Below are 21,857 nucleotides of genomic sequence, written 5' to 3'. Positions count from 1 at the left end.
GGCAAAGGAGCAACCAAGTCTGAAACGATTATGAAACTATAATTATACCCCAGCAAACTAGACAATGGTCAAAAAAGCAGCAGCTGACTTCACAGAAAGAATGTGGGGGTGACAAATGTCTCAGAAGGAACACTCCCTTGTTTCAACATGGCTTGTATTTTCACATTTCTATGAAATGTGCCTTCTGAAAACCTAAGACAAATTAATCAACAGATGGAAAAAGTGTCTCTACCACCGGGCTTTTTATAGTCTTCGCTATGTCTCCCATTTGGGAAGATGTGGGGCTGTGGAAACCATTGCATGTGTAAATCAAGTAATCCCACATGGTTTAGAGTCTAGACAGCATAATTTTCATGCCTATTAACTTTACTCATTTTTCACGAGAAATGAAGACTGTATGACAGTAGGAGAAATAGATGACAAACTTTTGACATTTGTAGAGTTCAGAGTATTTTATTATTTTCCTTTGCAAGTATAAATATTGACAGTAATATATAAAACATTGACACGAAAGAACACATGTTCTTGCTGTCTCTTTTGCTGCAAAACACTACTACAGCTACCCATTTGGGAACATAAAATAATGTTTCCACATGTCCTTTGGATTTCTGTTAAATATTAAATACTTTACAAAGTTATTTATACATGGCCCAAATATCTCCTTGTGGCCAATACCAATAATACAGTTTTCTCAGAAAGATAAACACATTTTTTTGTGTTTATTTACTGCAATAATTTAAAATCCTAAAGATCAAATCCTAGCCAAAGGTTTTATTTGGAAGAAAAACCACATATGATTAGTTAACATAGCCCATTCATAAGCTTAGCTTAGGCCAGGGTAGCTCAGCTGGAGATATACCATATAATCAAACTCCACCTTATTAAGGTACTCAATAAGCCACTGCTTTTTTATTATATTCCTCCCTTAGTTTCCTTACCTTTTCCTCACACTCCCTTCCCTCATTTAGATTTTGATGTAGACTAGGGTGAAAAGGTTTTAAGAGGACTGCTGGAGGGAAAAGAAGTCATATACTGTAGTAATTGGAGCATTCCTGTGGATCTTTAAGAGAAGACCCACGTTAATCTACGGCAGTGTTTCTCAATCTGTGCAATTTTAAGATGTACATGAACTTCAACTCCCAAAATTACCCAGCTTGCATTGTGATTGGGGAATTTGGGGAGTTGAAATCCATGCATCCAAGGTTGAGAAACACTATGGTACCCCAAAATTGGGAGTTTGATAGCACCTGTTCCTACTAACAAAACATCAAGAGGCATAAACTTCATGTAATCTGATTAAGTGAGCTGTTCTCACAGACGTTAATGCTTTTCCAGAATATTTGTTAGTCTGAAAAGATGCTACCCTAATGCCACTGAACACTGAAATGGTCTGACAAAGCTAGTTTAGATTCTAGGAAGCAGATGATGGACAGTTCACAGGAGCAGCCCACTAATCAGTAACAGGCTCTTTCAGAACCTGTACATAACAACTAAAATAAGACACATGTCCCACAGAATTCAATAGAACTCAGTTCTGTCTAAAGTGTGCCCAGAACTTTAAACACTGAAAACATTGTGTCACATGCCAGTTCATGTTTAAGGGCTAGGTTTCTATCCATAGCAGTACTTTTAAGGGAAAGGTATATAAAACATGAAAGAACCATAGAGATCAGTGATCTCTTTTTTTACATTACAGGGCATATTTTATCATAGATCCATCCTATATGATACAGTAGTGCTTTAAAATGCCATGAACTACACTTATAGTATTATCGTCATGATTTATTTTCATGAAATTGGTCATCAAGAGGGTGAGAACAAAACTGTCAATTATGTATGAAATGTCCAGGTTCCAATCCCTCCTCTTGTGTTGGTTTGTGCGTGGCTTTGTTCCACAAATATAAAGGACACCATCATTGATTTAGGAGAAAGTCAAACTGTCTACAAAAAGAAGCTTTGTTATCAAATTATTTCAGGAAGGGAGACAATAGAGCACAGGGTAAGGAATTTGCTTCACAAAAATTTATTCCTGTTTCTGAAGTCAAGGAAGACCTCTGGCACACAAGAGGATTATTTACACATGTAAACCATTTACAGTAGAGAAATCTTTCAATTACTTTAAGACGGAGGAAGTGACAACATCCTGCTAAGTTGTCTGCTTTTCTTCATACATAAAACAAATGGTGCTATTTCATCCTGAGGAAAACAGAAAATGAGACACAAGACTCTTGAAATATCTGCAATTTGAAAAGTGCAATTATGCATTTGCACTTCTATCAGTCTCTAAGGCTACCAATCTGTTTCACTAGCTCATATATTCCTATAAAGAGCTTGTTCTGCAAATATTGGCAGGCTGAAGTAGCTGTAATTTATATCATTAGGCAATAGGTAATAAATTTTTGCTTGCAAAGCAGGAAATGTATCATTTTTCATTGGCATACGTAGGCAAAATATATAAGTAGAAAACAGTTTAAATATAGTCTGTCACAAAAGAAGTAGAAGCTACTGATTCTATTGATAAAAGGGGCATACCTTTTCTATAAATTTGCCAAATGGGAACCGCCTGCTATTAAAATATGTCAGATATATATCCCTATTCAATATATATGTATATGCATATGTATATGTATGTTATTATTTATTTATTTTTAATGTTATATGTATGTATATATGTACACACACACACACACATATATAAATAAAAACAAATCATCCCAAAATAAATAGGAAAGGCATTAATGCATCCTCCCTGTAGTTACTAGATTTCTAGGTACAGTATATAAAATGTTTCTAAATTGGCAATCAGACGAATCCATGGAAATACCAATTCTCTTAATGGGAAACTGTTGAGTAATAATGTACATAATTGCAGTTAATGATAAACATATATAACAGCAGGATTTTAATTCCTTTTACCTGGCCAAATTGGACCTCTCTATGATATATTTTATGCTGCTTTAAGAGCTCTCCGGCTGCTTGCCATTTCAAACCAATTAAATACAGATGAAAATGTTTCAAGACACAGTAATTTATAGCACCTTACAGTATCAGCCATCGCTATGGTCATATAAAACCCATCTCTATTAGTGAAACAGCACTACAGGGATGGCTGGGTGACAGGTTAAAATATGATGAATCTCTGGTATGGAAATACTCTGGAATAAATGGTCAGATTCTATAAACTAATTAGCATTCTGGACTCAGTTATTTTTGTGTGCTAAGGTCTGCTAACAAGCAAATTTTAGGTTACGCAGATAAGTGTAAATGCAAAACTTAATTATGTGTCATCAAGTCACTTTTGGCTCCTTGCGACTACTTTGATTTTTCTAAAAACAAAGGTTGGCTGAAATTATTGTAGGCAACCAATTATGCATGAAAGTCATGTAAAGATTAAGGGTTGTGATCTAAATCTTTGAGTTGAGATAGCTAGTGTGGTCTAATGGTTTAAGGCAAGGGTGTCAAACTCATGTCATCATGGTGGTGTCATGTGACTTATCGGGACTTTTTTTCCCCTTCACTAAATTGGGTGTGGCCAGTGCAGAACACATCCAGCCCACTGGCTGGGAGTTTGACAGCCTTGGTTTAAGGCATCAGGCTAGACACCAGGAGACTGTGAGTTCTAGTTGACATTCTAGGTAAAAGATTACAGCAATTATCTAGAGTAATATGTGATGATTTAACAATTCAGAGAGTGAGAGGATTTACATCTCATTCCCAAACATCACTAAAATTAAATAATAAATGACAAGCTATAAATTTATTTAAACTACCAATTATTTATGTCCTAAACCAACTTAAATAGTCTCAACCCAAATACAGTTTCTTTACATGAAATTTTACCAAGGCAGAAGCATGAGGTATATACTTCATATCTTTCTCCAGAACTGGGTTACCTAAAAGTAAATAGAAGCTTTACATTATTTCATACAGGAATAATTGTAATTTTAGTGAAATCAGAAATTCTAACAGAAGAACATTTCTTCTCTCAATATTAGAACTTTATAAATGTATTTGTAAAAATATGCTTCATAGCTATGGAATGTCCTCTGACATTTTTAATTATATTCATACATTAGCTATAATTCAGTACCTTTTATTTTACTGATATTAAAACAACTGTAATATTTATCCCCAATTTTAAGAATTCATGACAAACTGACTGTAAAATAATTACTTGCATTTTAGAGCAAAGATTCTTCAAAATGTCAAAGAACTATACAAAAACACATGCTTACCTGTGTGTTATCATGTGTAATACACTTTTCTCTTCATGAGTCTTCCTAGAATTAACTGAGAAAAAAATGTTATCCGTTAATTCTGTTCTTCACTGATGTGGCTCTTTATGTCACATAATCTTTAGAACTAGGATCTCCCAACCACTGGGAAACTGGTGGACCATCTGAAACATGCTGAACATATTAAATGAGAACTAGAGGTGGTGTTCAGAAGGTTCTGACTAGTTCTGAAGAACCGGTAGCAGAAATTTTGAGTAGTTCAGAGAACTGGCAAATACCACCTCTGATTGGCCCCACCCCCATCTATTCTCTGCCTCCAGAGTCCCAGCTGATTGGCTGGGTCTTTTTTTGTTGTTGTTGTTGTTGTCCTCACAGGAGTAGGGAGCTGGAAAGCAGGTTAGTGGGGTGTGGAGGGAATGGAGATTTTATAGTTCAGCAAATAGATGGGAGAGCAGCCAGTCATGGGTGGTGTTTGCCAGTTCTCCAAACTACTCAAAATTTCCACTAACGGTTCTCTGAACTACTCAAAATGTCTGCTACCGGTTCTCCAGAACTGATCAGAACCTGCTGAATACCACCTCTGCATTTTGACCATACAATTATCGTAATATCAGTATTAAGATCAAATAATATAAACAAGATTACAAACTACTGCTCAATGTTTTTTAACAAAAGTATGAACATTGCAATTCAGTACAGGTTACATGATCAATTAATCACTAGGTAACTTATGGGAAGCATGACAATATGACACGTATGTGTGAATCAGCCAATAAGTTCATATTATGACTTTTTAATTTCCCAAATAATCATCAGACATAGAAATCCACCAGGACACTATAATTGGAAGGCTTTTTATAGTTGGATATTAGAATGGACAGTCTTACTTAGACAATATGAGAGTTGTTTCACAAAACCTACTGTGTCCTGAAGAGGCTACAAATGTCTCACACATTGATTTTGTTTGTACACCTCTTACTCAGAAATGGAAAGCATATACAGGAAAGCCACAGAGAGAAATCTAGCTTTTTAGGAGAAATATCAGATAATGGAATTACAGCAGGGCATATTAACATATCTACTGATGCATTCAAGTGTGAAAGGGAAGTAAAATACTATCAATCTTTATCACTGGAATTCTAGAATCAACATTATATTTTCCAATGAATGTGGCAACTTCTGTAGGGCACAATTATAGGAAGTTCAAACTAGTTGGAAAGTATCAAACTGAGGAAGATGGACTTACAGAATATTGGCCTTCTGTAAGTGTCAAGTATAAAATCCAAATCTATTATGTAAACAAAACTGGAGATTTCATACAAATATTAACGTTTACTGCTGAAGCCAGAAAGGATCAATCTCTCTCTTGAAAGAGATTTAGAGATAATTGCAGTCATGTGGTGGCCTGAACTTGTAATCCAAAAGTCAATAAGTACATATAGAATTTCTTATGGACATTTTGGGTATTTGGCATACCCCAGACAATTTGCTTTTAGTGTTTTTTTTTTAAATTTATTTTTATGGGTTGTAGTCACATTGTTAAAACGCAGCACCAACTACGACATGAACTGCGTATCTAAAAATGCCTTAGCAATTCTTGTCTCTGGGTCTCATATAATACCCAAAAGCATTCATAGAAAAGATTTTGGGAATGCAGTACCTCCTGGAAAAAGAAAATAAAGAGAGTAAGTAGCATACTGGGGTGCTCAAGGTGGCAATGGAAAGCAACCATATCCATTGATAAGAAATGGATATTTTGGAATGGATTCTACCTGCCCTGATGGATGTGCTGCTAATGGGAAACCTACCACACTTCTAGAATACGTTTTCTAAAATGGTTTGCCCCCCCCAAAAAAAAAAGTGTGTGTGTGAGGAGAAATTGTACTGATTTGCTCCTTTTGCATGTTTTACCCAGACAGCATTGGCTGGACATAAACTATTTGACTTCAGAGCTCACACTGAACATGATGCTTGATAAAGGATGCTTTAGACCACAGGTGTCAAACTTGCCCGCATCGTGTTGTCGATTTGACCCGTGGGTCACCAGTTTGACACGCCTGCTTTAGATATTGTCCCTGGTTGTTTGTTTATTTATTTATAAAAATATAGGTGCTTATTTTCATTGCAAAGGGACTCTGGGAGGTGCATAAGTAAAATATTAAAATATTAAAACTATATATAAAATTTAAATGAGGCAAAGCAAGTTAAAATTCAACATTAAAAATTAATTAAATTAATGAAGATAATGTAATTATGAATTCATTACTGGAAGATTTGGTACCCACAATCCTTGCTTTCTATTTCCTCTTCATAGGCAATATTTTATTATTACTGCCACTGGATCTCAATAAAATTTCATATAAAAATAGATTTCACTACATGCAAAATAATAACAAAGGGTGCTTTGAAAAGGGAATAATTCCAACTGTACTAAGCTTTCTGCAAATGAGTAAAAAATGCCCTGAGCATTCAGTATAATATTCAAAGAAAAATTGACATGATGGAATTGTAAAAGCTATCATTAAAAAAAACAACCTCTTGTACATTTTCCCTATGCAAATTTTGAATGTTATTGTGAAAATACAAAGCTAAGATAACAAGCCTTTGGCTGATTGTGTGTTAGTACTTCTTATAAACTTCCAAGCCAGTGTTGATTAATTAAAATTGATCAATTAAAACTAATGTTCTATTGTTACAACAAAATTGTTGACTTTTCCGCTGCATAAATCAGTACCTGACAAAAGTTTGTGTCCAAGGAGAGCCAACATGATTAGAAATATGGCAAGAAATGCTATGAGAGAGAGGATGCTTAAGGAATATTCATAATATTCTTGAGTCCCAGTAGAAGAGTCTGGAATTAAACAAAATAGTATCTTAGATGCTCATCTAAGAATAAGTAGGCCTTATTATTTTCTTTTATTAAATTTTGATAGTTCTTCTACTCAAAGCCAAATCATTATGAAGAAAAAACAGACTGACAGGCTTCATAACAAAAGCACCGTGTAAATGAATTAACAGGGATTTATGGGTATTTACCATTAATCATCATGCTCAGACAGAAAAGCGGAATGGATGTTGACCTACTCCAAATATCACAGGAGTGTTGCTTTCATCATGAACCCACATGACCCCACTAATATGGAAAGCCTCCCAGTGGATAGTTTGCTGGAAATTCAAGTAATGAAACACCCCAATTTTCAATTGTTGGGAGTGGGAGAAAGGGTGAAATACATGAGATACACACAAGGAATTCTATATTTTAGGAATTCTATATCCGTGTTTCTTATAATTTGTTTGCTTCCATTCCTCTTTCTTTGAAAATATGCAAAAGAATCTTTGTTTCCTAATTTATTAGAACAAGAATGGACAGAGAATAAGAATATAATTCTTGGGCCAAACACAGCTATCAAAGCTCCTCCACGCTCCCAAAATACTGTTGTATCCTTTGCCCTCAGTACAATTTGTTGAACAATGAGAAATCTGTAAGTACTGTGCTTCATCTACATACTATTACAATTCTTCTATTTGTCTATAACCTTTAACTGTGCAAAACGGTGGGTGCACCATAGGGCAAGAATTTTTGAACTAAGGTACAGTATCTCAAATGGATTAACTTATTACAGAGTGCATCTAAAATGCAGCAGCTTTGACTCCCACAGAACTGAAATTTGGCAAATTTTATAAAACATTTTATAACATTAAATTATTGTAAGACATTTTATGATGTAATATAAAATGCCATAAAGTATTTCCTGTGGTCATTTCCACACCTCATATTTGACCATACTATATACTGTACTTCACCATAGGCTATTTTCAAGGCAGACATCTCTGAATCTCATAGATAATCATCTTGAGAATCCTTACCTTTTTTTCCTTTTTTTTTTTGGTACCTTTGAGTCTGCATTGCCTACTGATGACTGCCTTCACTATCCTGTATTTTTCCTGGCAAGATTTCAAAACTGGCTTGCCATTGCTTCCTTATTAGGGCTGAGAGAATGACTGGCTTAAAGTCACACATGTAGCTTTATGCCTAAAGTGGGAGTAGAACTCAGGCTATCTTAGTTTGATGCCTTAACCACTACACCAAACTAGTTCTCATCTTTAGCCTGCCATCACATTCATTGTCAGATTTTATCTACATGTCTGGAGGTTTTATTTGTTAATTCAATATCTTCTCTTAGTTTGTCCTCCCATGGCCATCATGACTGTAAACTTGGTAGCTGCATATTATCTTCTTGCAGTTATCACCAGGATGGCAACCTCAACGGTCCATATGTATTTGTTAAAGGTTTTCACTTCATTGGGACATCTTCATGGGGTCCTCAGAACAACCTTTCATATTCAAGAGGCAAATAGTCTTGACAAAGACCAAAGTACATCAACTGCCCACCACAACTAGTTGAAAACTCTAACTCTCCAGATTTGGTCACTTTAAGATGTGTGGACTTTAACTCCTAAAATTCTTCAACCAGCCATGGGGTTGGGGCTGGGCGATTCTGAGAGCAGATGTCCACACATCTTAAAATTGACAAAGTTGAGAAGCACTTAGTAGTGTGCCAGCTTCCCAAATCACTTATGTTAGGAACCCTTGGATGTTTTGCCTTATCACATATGAAGTAGCCTTTTTTTTTATTGAAACTTACTGCAGGGTAAATCACAGATGTATGAAGAAACAGAATAGTCCACATCTGTCCTCCATCCCTTGTTTAGAAAAAAAGAAAAGAAAAGAAAACATTTTCCTGAATAATCATGAGAGACAACATGCAGTAAAATCCAAGTACATATATTCTCAGGGTTGTTTTTTTTAGCATATAGATAAAGTACAAAATGAGGGAAGATTTTTAAAAATTGTTTCTTAATTTGGGTGATGAAACTTCTTCAACAAAACAACCAAGGTCAGAGAGCACCAAGGACCTTAACCCCTCATTTCAATCCTGATCTACAAACATTCTCCCTTATTAAAAAGAACAGCGTTTTGTGAGCATGAATAATGAGGCAACGACTCTGAGAGAGATATCATAGGAATTACTTCAAAAAGATTCAAGTTGGCCAGCACAGTTTCTAAAATACTATTTCTCAACCTTGGCAGCTTAAAGATATGTGGATTTCAATTCTCAGATGTCCCCAGCCAGCCATGCCCTCAATTCTTGGAGCTGAAGCCCACACGTTTTCAAACTACCATGGTTGAGAATGCTGTTCTCAAGATAGGATTTACCTATTTTGAAAGAAGTGCATAGAAAGAAAATCTTCTCATTGGGTCTATGCAGTATATTTGCATCTTCATGTCATTCCTGACTGCTGGTGACTGCCCCTGAAGTTTTTTTGACAGCATTTTCAAAAGTATCTTGCCCTTGCCTTCTTCCAAGGGCTAAGAAAGAGTGATTGGCTCAAAGGCTACTCGATTTCTGCACTGCAACAATCCCGGTGATTGCACTAGCTGGCAGCAAAGTTATCATTAAGCCTTATGTTGATCTGTGTGGAGAACTTCTGATCAAACAAAAGGCTTATCAAACCCATTTCCAGAGCAATTATTCTCATTCAACTCACTGCTGAAATCTGTCGTTGTTTTTTAAAAAATAAAGATAATCAACCAAATGGAAGCGGTCAAAATTCTTTAGAGAGAAAAGTGCATCAGCAATACCTCTCTGCTTTTTTTTTTTTTACTTGTGACAATGATAGCTGCAGAGAAATAATAAACCTGAACTTATAAAGAATACTTTGAAGCAAAATACCACATCAGAAGATCACTTGAAAGGCTTCCTGGTGCTCCTAGTTGAACAGAAATGTGCCAGAAAATTGGAAACACCAAAGCTTAGCAAATTAAAAGGCATTTGAGTGACTCCACTTACAACTCCACTTTCAGGATCCCTACCTATACACACTCAAGAATAATGGTGCAAGATCGTGCAGGATGAGCTATGCTCCAAGGCAGCAAAATACACACTGACAATATGGATGCTTTGGCCACTAGATTATATACCCCAAACCTAAAAGTAGGAGGAAGAAATCCTGCCTGGAAAGTAAATTACTGCTCCTAATGTTTGCATTTAGCTGGTTGATTTATAGAGGTGTGTTTATTAGTACTGCTTTATGTGCATGCTCTTGGCCTCAGTCGGCCATTAAAAATGCAAGAAACTGGTCTGCTGCTGGATTTGTTGCTACTTATGCTGTGATTGCCCTCAGTTCATGGTCCTCAGGGTACAAAGGCTTTTCCCATCCTGCACAGCTCTGATGCTGCTCCTACTTCTCATCTTTATTGGCAGCTATTTGGGCTCTGCTTTCTCCACATCTTAGGAATTTCACTTCCAAATAAAGCAGGGACTGAATCCAGATCATCTTCTGAGAAAATTTTGAAAATATGATCTCTGTCAGCCAGTGGCTTTGCATAATTTAAAATGTTGGATCACTTCCCAGATTGTTAATGTCATTGTATTTTAAGGTGAGGTGAGATCTTTTATGTGTTTATCACACACACACACACACACACACACACACACTTTTAGTTGTTAATTGCATGCAAATCAGTAAGAGAGCTTAATATCAAAATATATACCTTAATGCAGACATTTGAGCCACATGGTTTCCCTGAAATGTTGACAGATGGTAAACTTAATCCATCCTGAAAAATACAAGTCAGAACCAAGTTAACTTCAAGAAAATAAAGCCGTATAATCTTTTTGAACTGTTGCCTGTCACTCATTCTGTGGTTTCACAAAACATAATAGCTTTCCTCTATTATACTCCTGACATGTTCATCAAGTCACTTGCTATGCTGTGGTAGTCATCTGATGATGCTTGTTTATTGGTTTAACATTTGGGGATACATGGGAATATGTCTTATTTTCTCAAACTCTGAAAATCATATTGGAATTTCTGAAATTGCCCTTTGTTTATATCATACAAAACATAGATGCCAGTCAGTAGACACATTGATTTCCAAGATATGAAATAAAGAGAGGAAGGGAGGGAGACAGAGAGAGAAAATACAGTATACTCTACATACTGCCCCAAAGAAACTATTGACTTACAATTATGTTGACATCCACCCCACCCCCAAATCCCTAAAAATAATACTCTCTCTCTGCTTGGTCTCTGATATAAAAGCAAGGAGGGGATTTCCAATTTATTCAAATCAGTCTGGACTTAAGAGTTTGGCAGTCAATCCTTTAATAAATATTTCATTTTAAAACTATACAATATTGCATATTCATTATACAATATTGCGTTGTACACTGAAAATCCAGATGTAATAATCTCTGGAAGCATTGAAAGAAAAATATGATTGTTTTTTTAAAAAAATAAAATAAAATTCCCTCAACTCTAAGAAATAAGTTTTTAGGTCAGCCACAATTGCTGACTGTGAAATTACTATGAGAAAATTTGGAAGGAGGGGACATGTAAAAATCAGTATGGGAACTTTGTCTTCGAATCTTCATTTCCCAGCATAGCTCTAAAAAACATTTTAGGATTTTTTTAAAATGTATGTCTAAAGAGTAAATCCCTTGCCTACTGACCCTAATTCTAACTCTAACCCTAACCCTAACCCAGACCATGTCATGTGATGATTCTTCTGAGCTGAGTGTTTATTGTTTCACACATAAAGACACACAATATTGCCAGACTGACAGCTCTACTATCTGCATCCACAATATATGCTGTGAACCAGTGGTGGGATTCAAAAATTTTTACTACTGGTTCTGTGGGCATGGCTTGGTGGGCGTGGCAGGGGAAGTTAAAATCTCCAGTCAGAGATAATTTTTGCCGGTTCTCTGAACTACTTAAAAATTCTGCCACTAGTTCTCCAGAATTGGTCAGAACCTGCTGAATATCACCTCTGCTGTGAACTATTAGGAAGGGGCTGTGTTGCCTCTTACACTTATGTAGTACATCACCTCCCTCCTAGGATTCTACTTCCTCACTACATTCCATCATAGCTACAGTCCAGCCGCATGTAGTTGTTCACTATGCTTTAAACATACTGCAGCATTAAGAACTTATGTTCATATGTGTGAATGATTATGACCATGGTAAGTGGGCATATAGATATATAGCCCTTTCTAACATAGATGTTCCTCATGCATTGCATGCTTCTTAGTCTTGTAATGACGAGGCAGTCAAGGTGTTTGATCATGATCAACTGATTCATGCTGATCTTTATTGGAATCTAGTCTTGCATTTATACACATTTTTAGTAATCCTCTAACATTGGTTAACTTTGGTTTCTGCTTGACTTTCGTTATTGTTCAGCGAAGTAACTAACGCAATTAATGATCTCTAGTCAAAGTCCAACATATGTTTACTTCCTCTCTCTAATCCTCCTTTAGATGAGTAACTTTATTTGCCTGAGTTGTATTTGCTTGGAACCATTCTTTCCTCTTGAGGTTTGCCATCAAAGATAAAGACATTCCTGCAATTACAACTCTACATCTTAGTGATTTTAACTGTGAAATGAATTTGGCAGGCCTATTTCCTTCATGTTGGATTTCCTTAAGCACCTTTGAAACATGAAAAAGTTGCACTAACCAATGAAAGGGCTTTGGGGATTCCAGTAGAGTTGCATGAGTGCAGGTTGGTCCTGTTACATATGAGTACTGAAAACTCTGCTTCAAAATGTGGTGTGAAAGAAACTTCTCTTTGTTGTCCCATCACAGCAAGTTGCATTTTCCAAGCTGAAAACAGAAAGAAACCAGTGGTAGGATTCAAATTTTTTTACTACCAGTTCTGTGGGCGTGGCTTGGGGGACGTGGAATGGCTTGGTGGGCATGGCAGGGGAAGGATACTGTAAAATCTCCATTCCTACCTCACTCCAGGGGAAGGATACTGTAAAATCCATATTCCCTCCCCACCCCACTAATCTGCTTTCCATCTCCGTTCTCCTGTACAGGGCGACAGAAGAAGACCCAGCCGATCAGCTGGGACTTGGGAGGCAGAGAATAGATGGGGGCAGGGCCAGTCAGAGGTGGTATTCCAAACTACTCAAAATTTCCACTACTGGTTCTCCAGTCAGAACCTGCTGAATACCACCTCGGAAAGAAACCCATCAAAATGGTATGTAATCCTAACTGGATTAATAATATTTCAGTTAACATAATTAACCTTATTATTATACTGATTGATTGAGCTTAGAAAGAGTAATCAGACCAGATCATCCACTGAATTTCCAGTTGAACCTCGGTTTCCTTGAATTAGTCTAACTCACCAATATCTACACCACAGTGGATGTTTATTCCATTCTGATGCTTACAAATGATAACAAAATGCATTCTCATAACATTATAGTAAACATTCTTTTCAAAACATGTTTCATACAGTCATAATATTTTTACATTTTTATAGTATTATGGTGGAATCATATTCCATGAAGGAATTTTGAAGTGAGCTCCAAAGGCATCCTCCGTTCCAGGAGTCTTATTCTACTTCTAAAATCTGCATTCAAAACCTTCCACTTTCATCAATTCAGTTTAATTCAAACCTGTTAGCAACCATTTTGGTTGCAGGAATTGGGTATGTCTAGTCTAGAAGAAGAACTAGGGGTAAAATGATAGCAGTGTTCCAATATTTGAGGCTGCCAGAAAGAAGAGGGGGTCAATCTATTTTCCAAAGCACCAGAAGGCAAGACAACAAACAATGGATGGAAACTTAATCAAGAAGATAAGCAACTTAGAACTAAGGAGAAATTTGCTCACAGTGAGAACAATTAACCAATGAGAACAGCCAATGAGAACATTCAGAAGTTGTGGGTGCTCCATCACTAGAGGCTTTTAAGAAGAGATTGAACAACTACTTGTTTGAAATGATATAGGGTCTTCTGCTTGAGAAGGAGGTTGGACAAGAAAGATCTCCAACATCCCTTCCAACTCGGTTATTCTATATTCTGTAAAATGTATAACTTGGCATTTTACAGAATTCTGTAAAACGGCCATGTGATCCTAAGAAAGCTATTGGGGAAAAAATATCAAAGTTCATTCCTTCTGGAGCATACTAAACAAACAATCAGAATAAAACTGGAAAACCTTAACCAAGTTTTCAACAAATACTCGCCCTGCTACAAAGATTGTAGCAGGGATGTCGTGCTTTCACGCACTTTAAAATGTCACCCCGGATTAAGTTAAACTCACAAGTCTTAATTAGTAATTTATACTCATATTTAAATATACTGAACATGTGAAAGGAATAAGGGAGTTCCTGGAAAATATTAATCTAAACCTGCCTAAATTGCAGATTCCAGCTTGACCTGAATGACTAATAGACAATCAGCACCGGTCTGAAATAGTCAATGTACAGATGATTTCCATTAGAATGAAAAACTGAATCGTAATTGGTTTTTGGAGAGAGCTTATGGAACAGAGATGTATATGAATCAATCTTTTACAAATAACTCTGATGTCATATAGATGAGATGATCTTTGGGGGTGACACTCACCTGCAGTTTCTAGATATCTCCTTCAACTATTTAGTATACAGAATTAGCAGATAAGTAGGTAGGGTTTTAAATGCCTATTAAGTGATCCCTATTCTTTCAGTGGATCTGTGTTTATAATTTTAATCATGAAAAGCTATTTGTATTAAAGTATTCCTTATATGAGGAACATTCTATTTGAAAACCTATCAATTAAATTAACTGTTTGTTCTGCTTTTTTATGTTGGCAATGGATGAGCCCTTATAAGGACATCCTATCTTAAAAAAAAAGACAGAAAGGGTCAAGGGATTCATAAACACATATTAAACTTCTTTTCATTGAAATTAAGATTTTACTGAATTGATTGAAATACACTTAATATTTTACTACAGTTTTGGTGATAGAAATTCTATATAGAAATTTTATTGGAACATGAAGAAAGCCAGAAGCTAATATAATTAGTAGATGATGACCCAGAAGTCAAAAGTTGTATTTTAATGAGCATCCCTATAGCTTAGGAAATGTTTGATTTATTCTAAAGAAATAAACACTACACACACCGCATATGAAGAAAAATCGCTATGTTCCAAAGCCATGAAAGACATTTGTACCATAAAACATATACTGTGGGAACTATGAGGGAGGACCTGTCTTCGCTTTCTTTCTCCCACACTCTAAACTGTGTTGTCTCTTGCTCCTCTGAAATGCACTCCCTTCCTCCTGGGAATCCAGACAACATTCTATCACAAAAATATCACAAACCAAAAGATACATACACACCTTCCTTAAAACTCTTCAAGTTTAAATGATAATAATGAAATCAATTACATGTTATGATAGGCATTGACCAAACTATTTCTATATGCTTTATTATTGTTAATCATTTAATCTATTGTGAATGTAAGAAAAGAATTACATTACAATTGATATTTTACCTTGAAAGTGTCCATGATTGAATGGGCATTTAACCCAGACATTGTGCTCAGCTGCAAACTAAAAAGGGTTTAAAAGAAATTAACATTTAATTTGTGTTATCCAGCTTGAATTTTCTATTGCAATAAACTGAAGCAATATACTGAATGCTCTGGAGAAATTCTCCTCTCGGGCAGAATGACAATGTTGCTTATAGGGTTAATAAGACCAAACAAATAATAGAGCAGCTATGACTGCATCCTAAATAGTAAGCCCACTAAAACCAATCAGTTAAACTTTTAAACAAATGTCCATAGAATTAAACTCTGAAACTCTTCCTTGATATTTTAATGAAGGATAGTGGGAATAATGGATTTGTAACAATAATTTATAATTTCCATCATATTCTAATTTATGATCTACTGCATGTCAATTCATTACCATATCTATAGCTTTTTGACAACATGAGCTGGATTTATCAATCATGCTATGCCAAAATTATTCAAAATTATTTGAGTAGTATGAATTTGATATAAATTAGCCATTGCCCTTTAAAGCTATGGCTTACAGATTAATGTATTGTGTGAACCAACTGTGGTTTATTCAATAAATCAATCACTGTTTGCAACCATAGGCGATCCAGACCATACTGTTGGATACCTCTTTCCATCATAATTTTGTATCTACAATTAGCAATCTGGTCCAACAAAAGAGTTGACATTATTAGTCCTGCTTCTTTCTTCCAAATTGTCTCTGAAAGGTGATGATATTTAAGGTCAACATATAGATGGTTCATTTTACATTTATCATGTACTTTTGTACAGTTCAAGCAGCATTAGCTATTGAAATGGACTGGCAAAGGATGGGAAGGAGCTGTAAAATTCCTTTCCACCCTCTTCTGAAACTGACATTTGCTTCAAAAAGACATATCACTAGAAAAGGTCATTACTGTCAAATCAAATCAAATCTGTATTGAGGCCATAAACCAGAATAAGGGTCATAACCTCTCACTTAGACATGACAATTGGACCTTTATATACCTTGATGCAAAGGCTTGGATGTGTATCAACTCGGGAATATTTCACCTGATTGAGAAAAGATTATTAGATTGTTAGCCAATCCTGAAAAGAAAAGCAGCCAAACAAGAACATTCTATGAAATTTTAATGATATATCATGTACAATGAATGTAATTGGAGTAAAAAAGGGGGGAAATCAACCTCCACTGACCCTATTTGTCTCCATAACTGCATTTGTCTTCATAACTAACTCCTCCCTGTACATTAAAACTATTCTGTACTTGGACAAGAATGTTAGATTCTTGTAATGAAGGCTGACTGATCTAATCTCTGCTAAGAGCAGGAATTGTAAAAGAAATCTCTGGGGCTAAGAAAGGGATGGGACTATCTCAAAAGAGTATTAACAACGAGCAGTGGGATGCTGTATATTAGAGTCAATTTCATCTAGAAAAGGGGTGGTTAGCCCTTTAGACTTGCCTCTAGAAAAAGGAAGTTCTTGACCTTGTTGAATTCACTGTTAAATACATTTTGGTTTTGGTTCTTAATTGGCTTTGAAAAATCTACATAATAACCCCATACCTTGCTTGACAATAAGCCTGTCATCATGATTCAATTTCTGACAGAGCTTTCCTGACAGAGGAAATTATGGCATCCTTAACAGAAGACCATTCATAACCTGTTTGAGTAACAGTCACCCATGCCATAGTCAATTTCTATTTCAACTGTTGTAACATGTTCTACATGGGGATGCTCTTAAAGAGTATCCAGAAATTTTAGTTGGCTCAAATCAAAACTTTAGAGCTTTTTAAAGTTCTATATGGTTTGCGGTCAGATTATTTGAAGAATCACTTCTCTCCAGTTACTTCTACTGTCACTAGAATAGGAAGACAGAGACTCTTGAACATCTCATCTATTAAGGAAATAAATCTGGTGGAACTAAGAGAAAAGGCCTCCTTTGTAGTAGCTCCCTCTCTTATTCCCCCAGCAATAAGATTCGCCCCCACCTTGTTACGTTTCAGTAAGACTCCAAAGACATGGTTCTGTCAATAATCTTATGGGCCCCAGATTGATATGGAGCTGATCAAGTGAGTTGTTTGACTGTGTTTGTTTCTGCTATGAGGGAGAAGGAACCAGGGGTAGGATTGAATAGTCATGTTTTATTGTTATATACCACCTAGAATCATTATGTGTGGTTTTGCTGGTCATATAAATCTGTTTAATAAATAAAATAAAAGCTCAAATGAGTAAGCACCCCAAAAATAGACCATAACACTATTAATTAGTCCCTTTGCCCATTGGGAACTTTTTTATGATAAGTGGTTGAAATTTGAAATAAAAGACATTTGTTATATCATTTATGCACCAAAAAGGTATAAAAAATATCCTTCATTGACTAGGAATGCATAATTATTGCAGTATGGATTCTATTGGGTACGAACTTTACAATGAGCTTGCCAATGGAGCCCATAATGAAATAAATACTAGTCAAAAATGGAACTCTGCTTTTCTTGATTTCCCTGTAAGATATTTTAAAAGTTACTGGATATAAAGGAGAAGTGTTTTATTTATTTTGCTAACTATTCACGTAGTGGGATGGGGGTGTATTCCCTTTTTTTAAATGATGCACATTCATGCATAGAATGGACTTCTCTGTCTCATTACTTCCTTGAAAGCCCTTATATATTATCCTATTTCTGGCATTGATATAAGAGGAAGCATGAGTTGGAGAGCCCAGAATTGCTGCAAAAAATAGCCTTTTTATTTCTGCAACATGATGAGGCAAGCCAAAATGAACTTCCTCTTCAAACTCAAGAAATACATGTTTCCATATAGTCAAACAGGTCTTTACGAAGCATTGATATGAAGTAGGAGTATTTGTGGAGAGCTAGAATTCTTGTGAACATCTGATACCTTTTTAAAAAGTGATGGAGGAGGAAAATGTTTGGGGTTACTTTGTGCTCTTAATAGTGTGTGATAGTTCTTTCATTACCATGCAGTTGTCATTTTAAAAAATCAACCGAATGAAAATCAATGGATTCCAGAGATCCATATACCCTCTGTCTTGACTCACCCACTCCAAAACTCATAATAAACATGGTTAGTTAACTGTACAAAGAGTCTATTATGTAGTTGTGAAAACCTTCTCTATTATTGATGTGTGCAGATAAGCATCTACATTATAAATCTATGTCTGCATGCAGTTCACACTAATTCAAAATCTTTGGCAATTGCTCTCATTAGTGCCAGTTTTGTGAAAGAGGATTAGCATTGGATATAAGTGTGTCTTGATTCAGATGTTGCTCCATATGCATGTCAAAGAATATGAAGCAGTGTCTTCTATGTTTACAATAGGACATCTGTGTGATTTAAATTTTAGAAAAGTGGGAGATATGTCAAAGGGAATGTACTGTATTTACAACCTAGAGCAACCCACTTTTCCTCCCCTTTCAGCTTGGAGAAAGTTGGATTGGAATGTGCATTTTTGGCCTTTATAAGTGAGTCAAATATCAGGGGAAAAAAGGCATAAATGGTCTTCTGTTTTTATTTGCATGGGCTGTTGAGCACTCTACAAGGCTTCATTATAGAAACCTGAGGAGTATAAAATATGGTTTAATAAATCTGGCTACAATGATTCAGTTGAACTAAATGAAGTTTCATGCATCTAAGAAACATTCATGACAGCCAATAGTGTGAAAAGATCTGGGCAATAACCCTGCCTCTTATAAAGTGAACATTTTCTTTTTTTATTATTACTTACTTTCTCTGCAGCAATGTTGACAGTACCCTCTAGATCAACACACTGATCATTAATCTTCATCAGTTGACAAAGGCTGACAGTAACATGAACAGGACAGGCAGATTCCCAAGACAGTGTTTGTGTGGCAGCTTGATAAACAATATTATCCCACAGGGACTTAGTATCTAAGACAAAGAGATGAAGAAAACAAAGACATATAAATATGAGTTCCTCTATCATTCAGAATGCTGATCTGAATCATTTCCCCCAAATGTGGCTATGCTAAATGACTATCATGTGGGCTAATTCAGGATGGAGAGTGTTGTGGCTTCATTGGGTTACTGTCAAGCCCGAAATTGACATATGTGTAGCCGTTTTAGTTAGGCATAATATATCTTTCTCTGTGGCAGTCATGGGGGGAAGGGTTAGGGCTTGCCACATTCCTAAGTGGGGAGAAGTGGGGATAGAGTTGTTTTGGCTAGGTGATTCTCCTTCCCGTGGGAACTGAACTGTCTGTGCTTAGGCCCCCTTGAGGTGGAGATTTATGACATTAAGCAACGTTGAATTACTTCTATTGGAGAATGTGACTTTGGGGGGTTGTTTTTAACTTTTAATATTGTGGGGTAATTCCGGGTTGTGTCGGATCCAGAATTACCATGGACTTTGCCAATTTAATGTTTTCCTAAATAAAAGAATTTGTTTTGGAAGATGGACTTTGGTTTTCTTTTTAAATGGATTTCATCACTTGGAAACCTGACAGTTACCATATCTGAGTTTTTTTAAAATCCCAATTCCTTCATCAAATAATCAAGAGTTTTCTATATCTTTGTTGCTATCTAGTACCCTTTTAGATTTTTCTAGCAAAGATGGCTGAAAACCCTGATCTGAACTGTGTGAAGCATGAACCTAGTTAACTCTTGAACTGTAAAGAAAAAACTGTTCTTGTTACTCCTAGGACTCATCACTTGTGCTACAAAAACATAGATCAGAGTTTTCTTCCGTGTGGTGGTTTGAATTCATGTAATTGACATTCCTTCCCCCTCTTTAAATCTCACACTTCATGCTATGAATGCATTTCTCTCCAATGGTCAAGGGTCATGGGAGCTGAAGTACTGTACTAGGATGCCAAGTGGGAGAATCAACCACAGAAAATCAATAATCAACCACAGAAAATTAATAAGGAAGTATTATTTGTAATACAGTATAACACTAGAATGAGGCTGCCCATCATTATTTGATTTGATGCTCATCATTATCAGTCTTCTGCAAACATTTAGCCCAGGTTCATGAAGGTTAAAAAGGTAAATGGATGTTAAGGTACATTCCCGCCCTTGTCCCTCTGCACATCTGTTTCCTTGCCTGCTTAATTTCCACTCCTCTCTGCTAGTGGAGTAATATCCAACCAAAACTTCAATTCATGTTTGCTTGAATATACAGTAAATAGAAACATCCACAAATCGGAAACTTTGCTTGTCAGATCTTGTTTGATAGCGGAGGTAGAACTTGCAATTTAATCTTAATGAGAACAAGCTAGCTCTCTATTATGGTTCAATTTTAGAGTAAAGAGTAAGAAATTCATTCTGAATTATGGAACTCAGAGGAAATTCTACCAGTCACACCTTTGCAGGTGAAATCTCAACTTAACTGCACAGTATTCACTGAGCCAGGAAAGATAAAAATCCTTGAGGTGGATTGCAGTCTGAGAGATCATATTTATAATGTCAATAGATTTGCCAGAAAAATATCCCTTTTTAATAACCACCAATAGTTTGAAACCCATATCAAATAATCTTGCAGAATTCATTCATTTTGCTAGAAGGTATGATCTTTATAAAGTTATAGAATGTCCTCTCTCTTTTTCTGTTTTTTTATTTACTTTTCTTTCCATAAGATTTGATTAAAGTCAACTGAATACCACTTCTTCACCTGACCCATTTAGGGCTTAAACAATAATAACCAGCATCTTTATCACCACTGCAAGTGGAGTTGCTCTGGCAAATAGAGAAACCACATCATAAAGAAGTTCAGATGACACCGCTTCACTGGCTTTGGTGAGACTCCATAAATTACAATATGTCCTAAATGTTTTCTTAAGCATCTGCTCAAGAGTCGAACATGCAAACAATAGTTAGCATCATGGGCACAGTAGCTTTGATTTGTGACAACAAAGCACTTCACAGTGTTCCACAGCCTCATCTAGCATTTCTAAGAGTTGGAAGAACTTTGCAGATACTGCAAGTGCCAGCTGAGGATACAGAAGTTGCCCCTAGAGAAAAGCCAGATTCTCCTGTCCTGCGTGGACCCTTTCAACGCTTGCTGTTATTTCTTACTTAGCATCCATGATGATACTTCTTCAATCTGCCTCTCTTAAGGCCTGCGTTCAGTTCCACAAAACACTTTGTTTTTGAAATAGTTCATTCTTATTGCTTTGCTTTTTTGAAAGGTAAACAAGATCAGTATTTTTGTTTTTAATCCGGTGAGCAAAAAGGTAGCCTGAAGTGAGTGTATCATATAAGCGCTGCATAAATCTTGATGACCGCAAGAGAGCAGTC

General features: G+C 36.0%; 1 protein-coding gene across 4 annotated transcripts in view; it reads right to left on the bottom strand.

Moving 5' to 3' along the window:
• Positions 1-433: 433 nt before the first annotated feature.
• The window catches only part of IL17REL (interleukin 17 receptor E like), a 69,843-nt gene continuing 48,419 nt past the window's right edge, over positions 434-21,857 (bottom strand). Inside the window, exons 10-19 of one of the 4 annotated variants that reach the window (XM_026714092.2) lie at positions 19,327-19,490; positions 16,591-16,635; positions 15,574-15,631; positions 12,762-12,907; positions 10,792-10,857; positions 8,882-8,939; positions 6,970-7,086; positions 4,236-4,290; positions 3,841-3,893; positions 434-2,196 (exon numbers count right to left, since the gene is read on the bottom strand). In XM_026714092.2, coding sequence (XP_026569877.2) covers positions 3,890-3,893; positions 4,236-4,290; positions 6,970-7,086; positions 8,882-8,939; positions 10,792-10,857; positions 12,762-12,907; positions 15,574-15,631; positions 16,591-16,635; positions 19,327-19,490 — 713 coding nt within the window. In that variant the 3' untranslated portion in view covers positions 434-2,196; positions 3,841-3,889. The remainder of the gene's footprint in view (positions 2,197-3,840; positions 3,894-4,235; positions 4,291-6,969; positions 7,087-8,881; positions 8,940-10,791; positions 10,858-12,761; positions 12,908-15,573; positions 15,632-16,590; positions 16,636-19,326; positions 19,491-21,857) is intronic. The other 3 variants (XM_087934137.1, XM_026714093.2, XM_087934138.1) reach the window with 3 other exon arrangements.

This window comes from Pseudonaja textilis, chromosome 5 (genome assembly GCF_049901715.1).
Source record: "Pseudonaja textilis isolate UNSWEBS1 chromosome 5, rPseTex1.2, whole genome shotgun sequence".
NCBI lineage: Eukaryota > Metazoa > Chordata > Lepidosauria > Squamata > Elapidae > Pseudonaja > Pseudonaja textilis.
The sequence above is the reverse complement of the archived record's forward strand: the minus strand, read 5'-3'. Positions and strand labels throughout refer to the sequence as shown.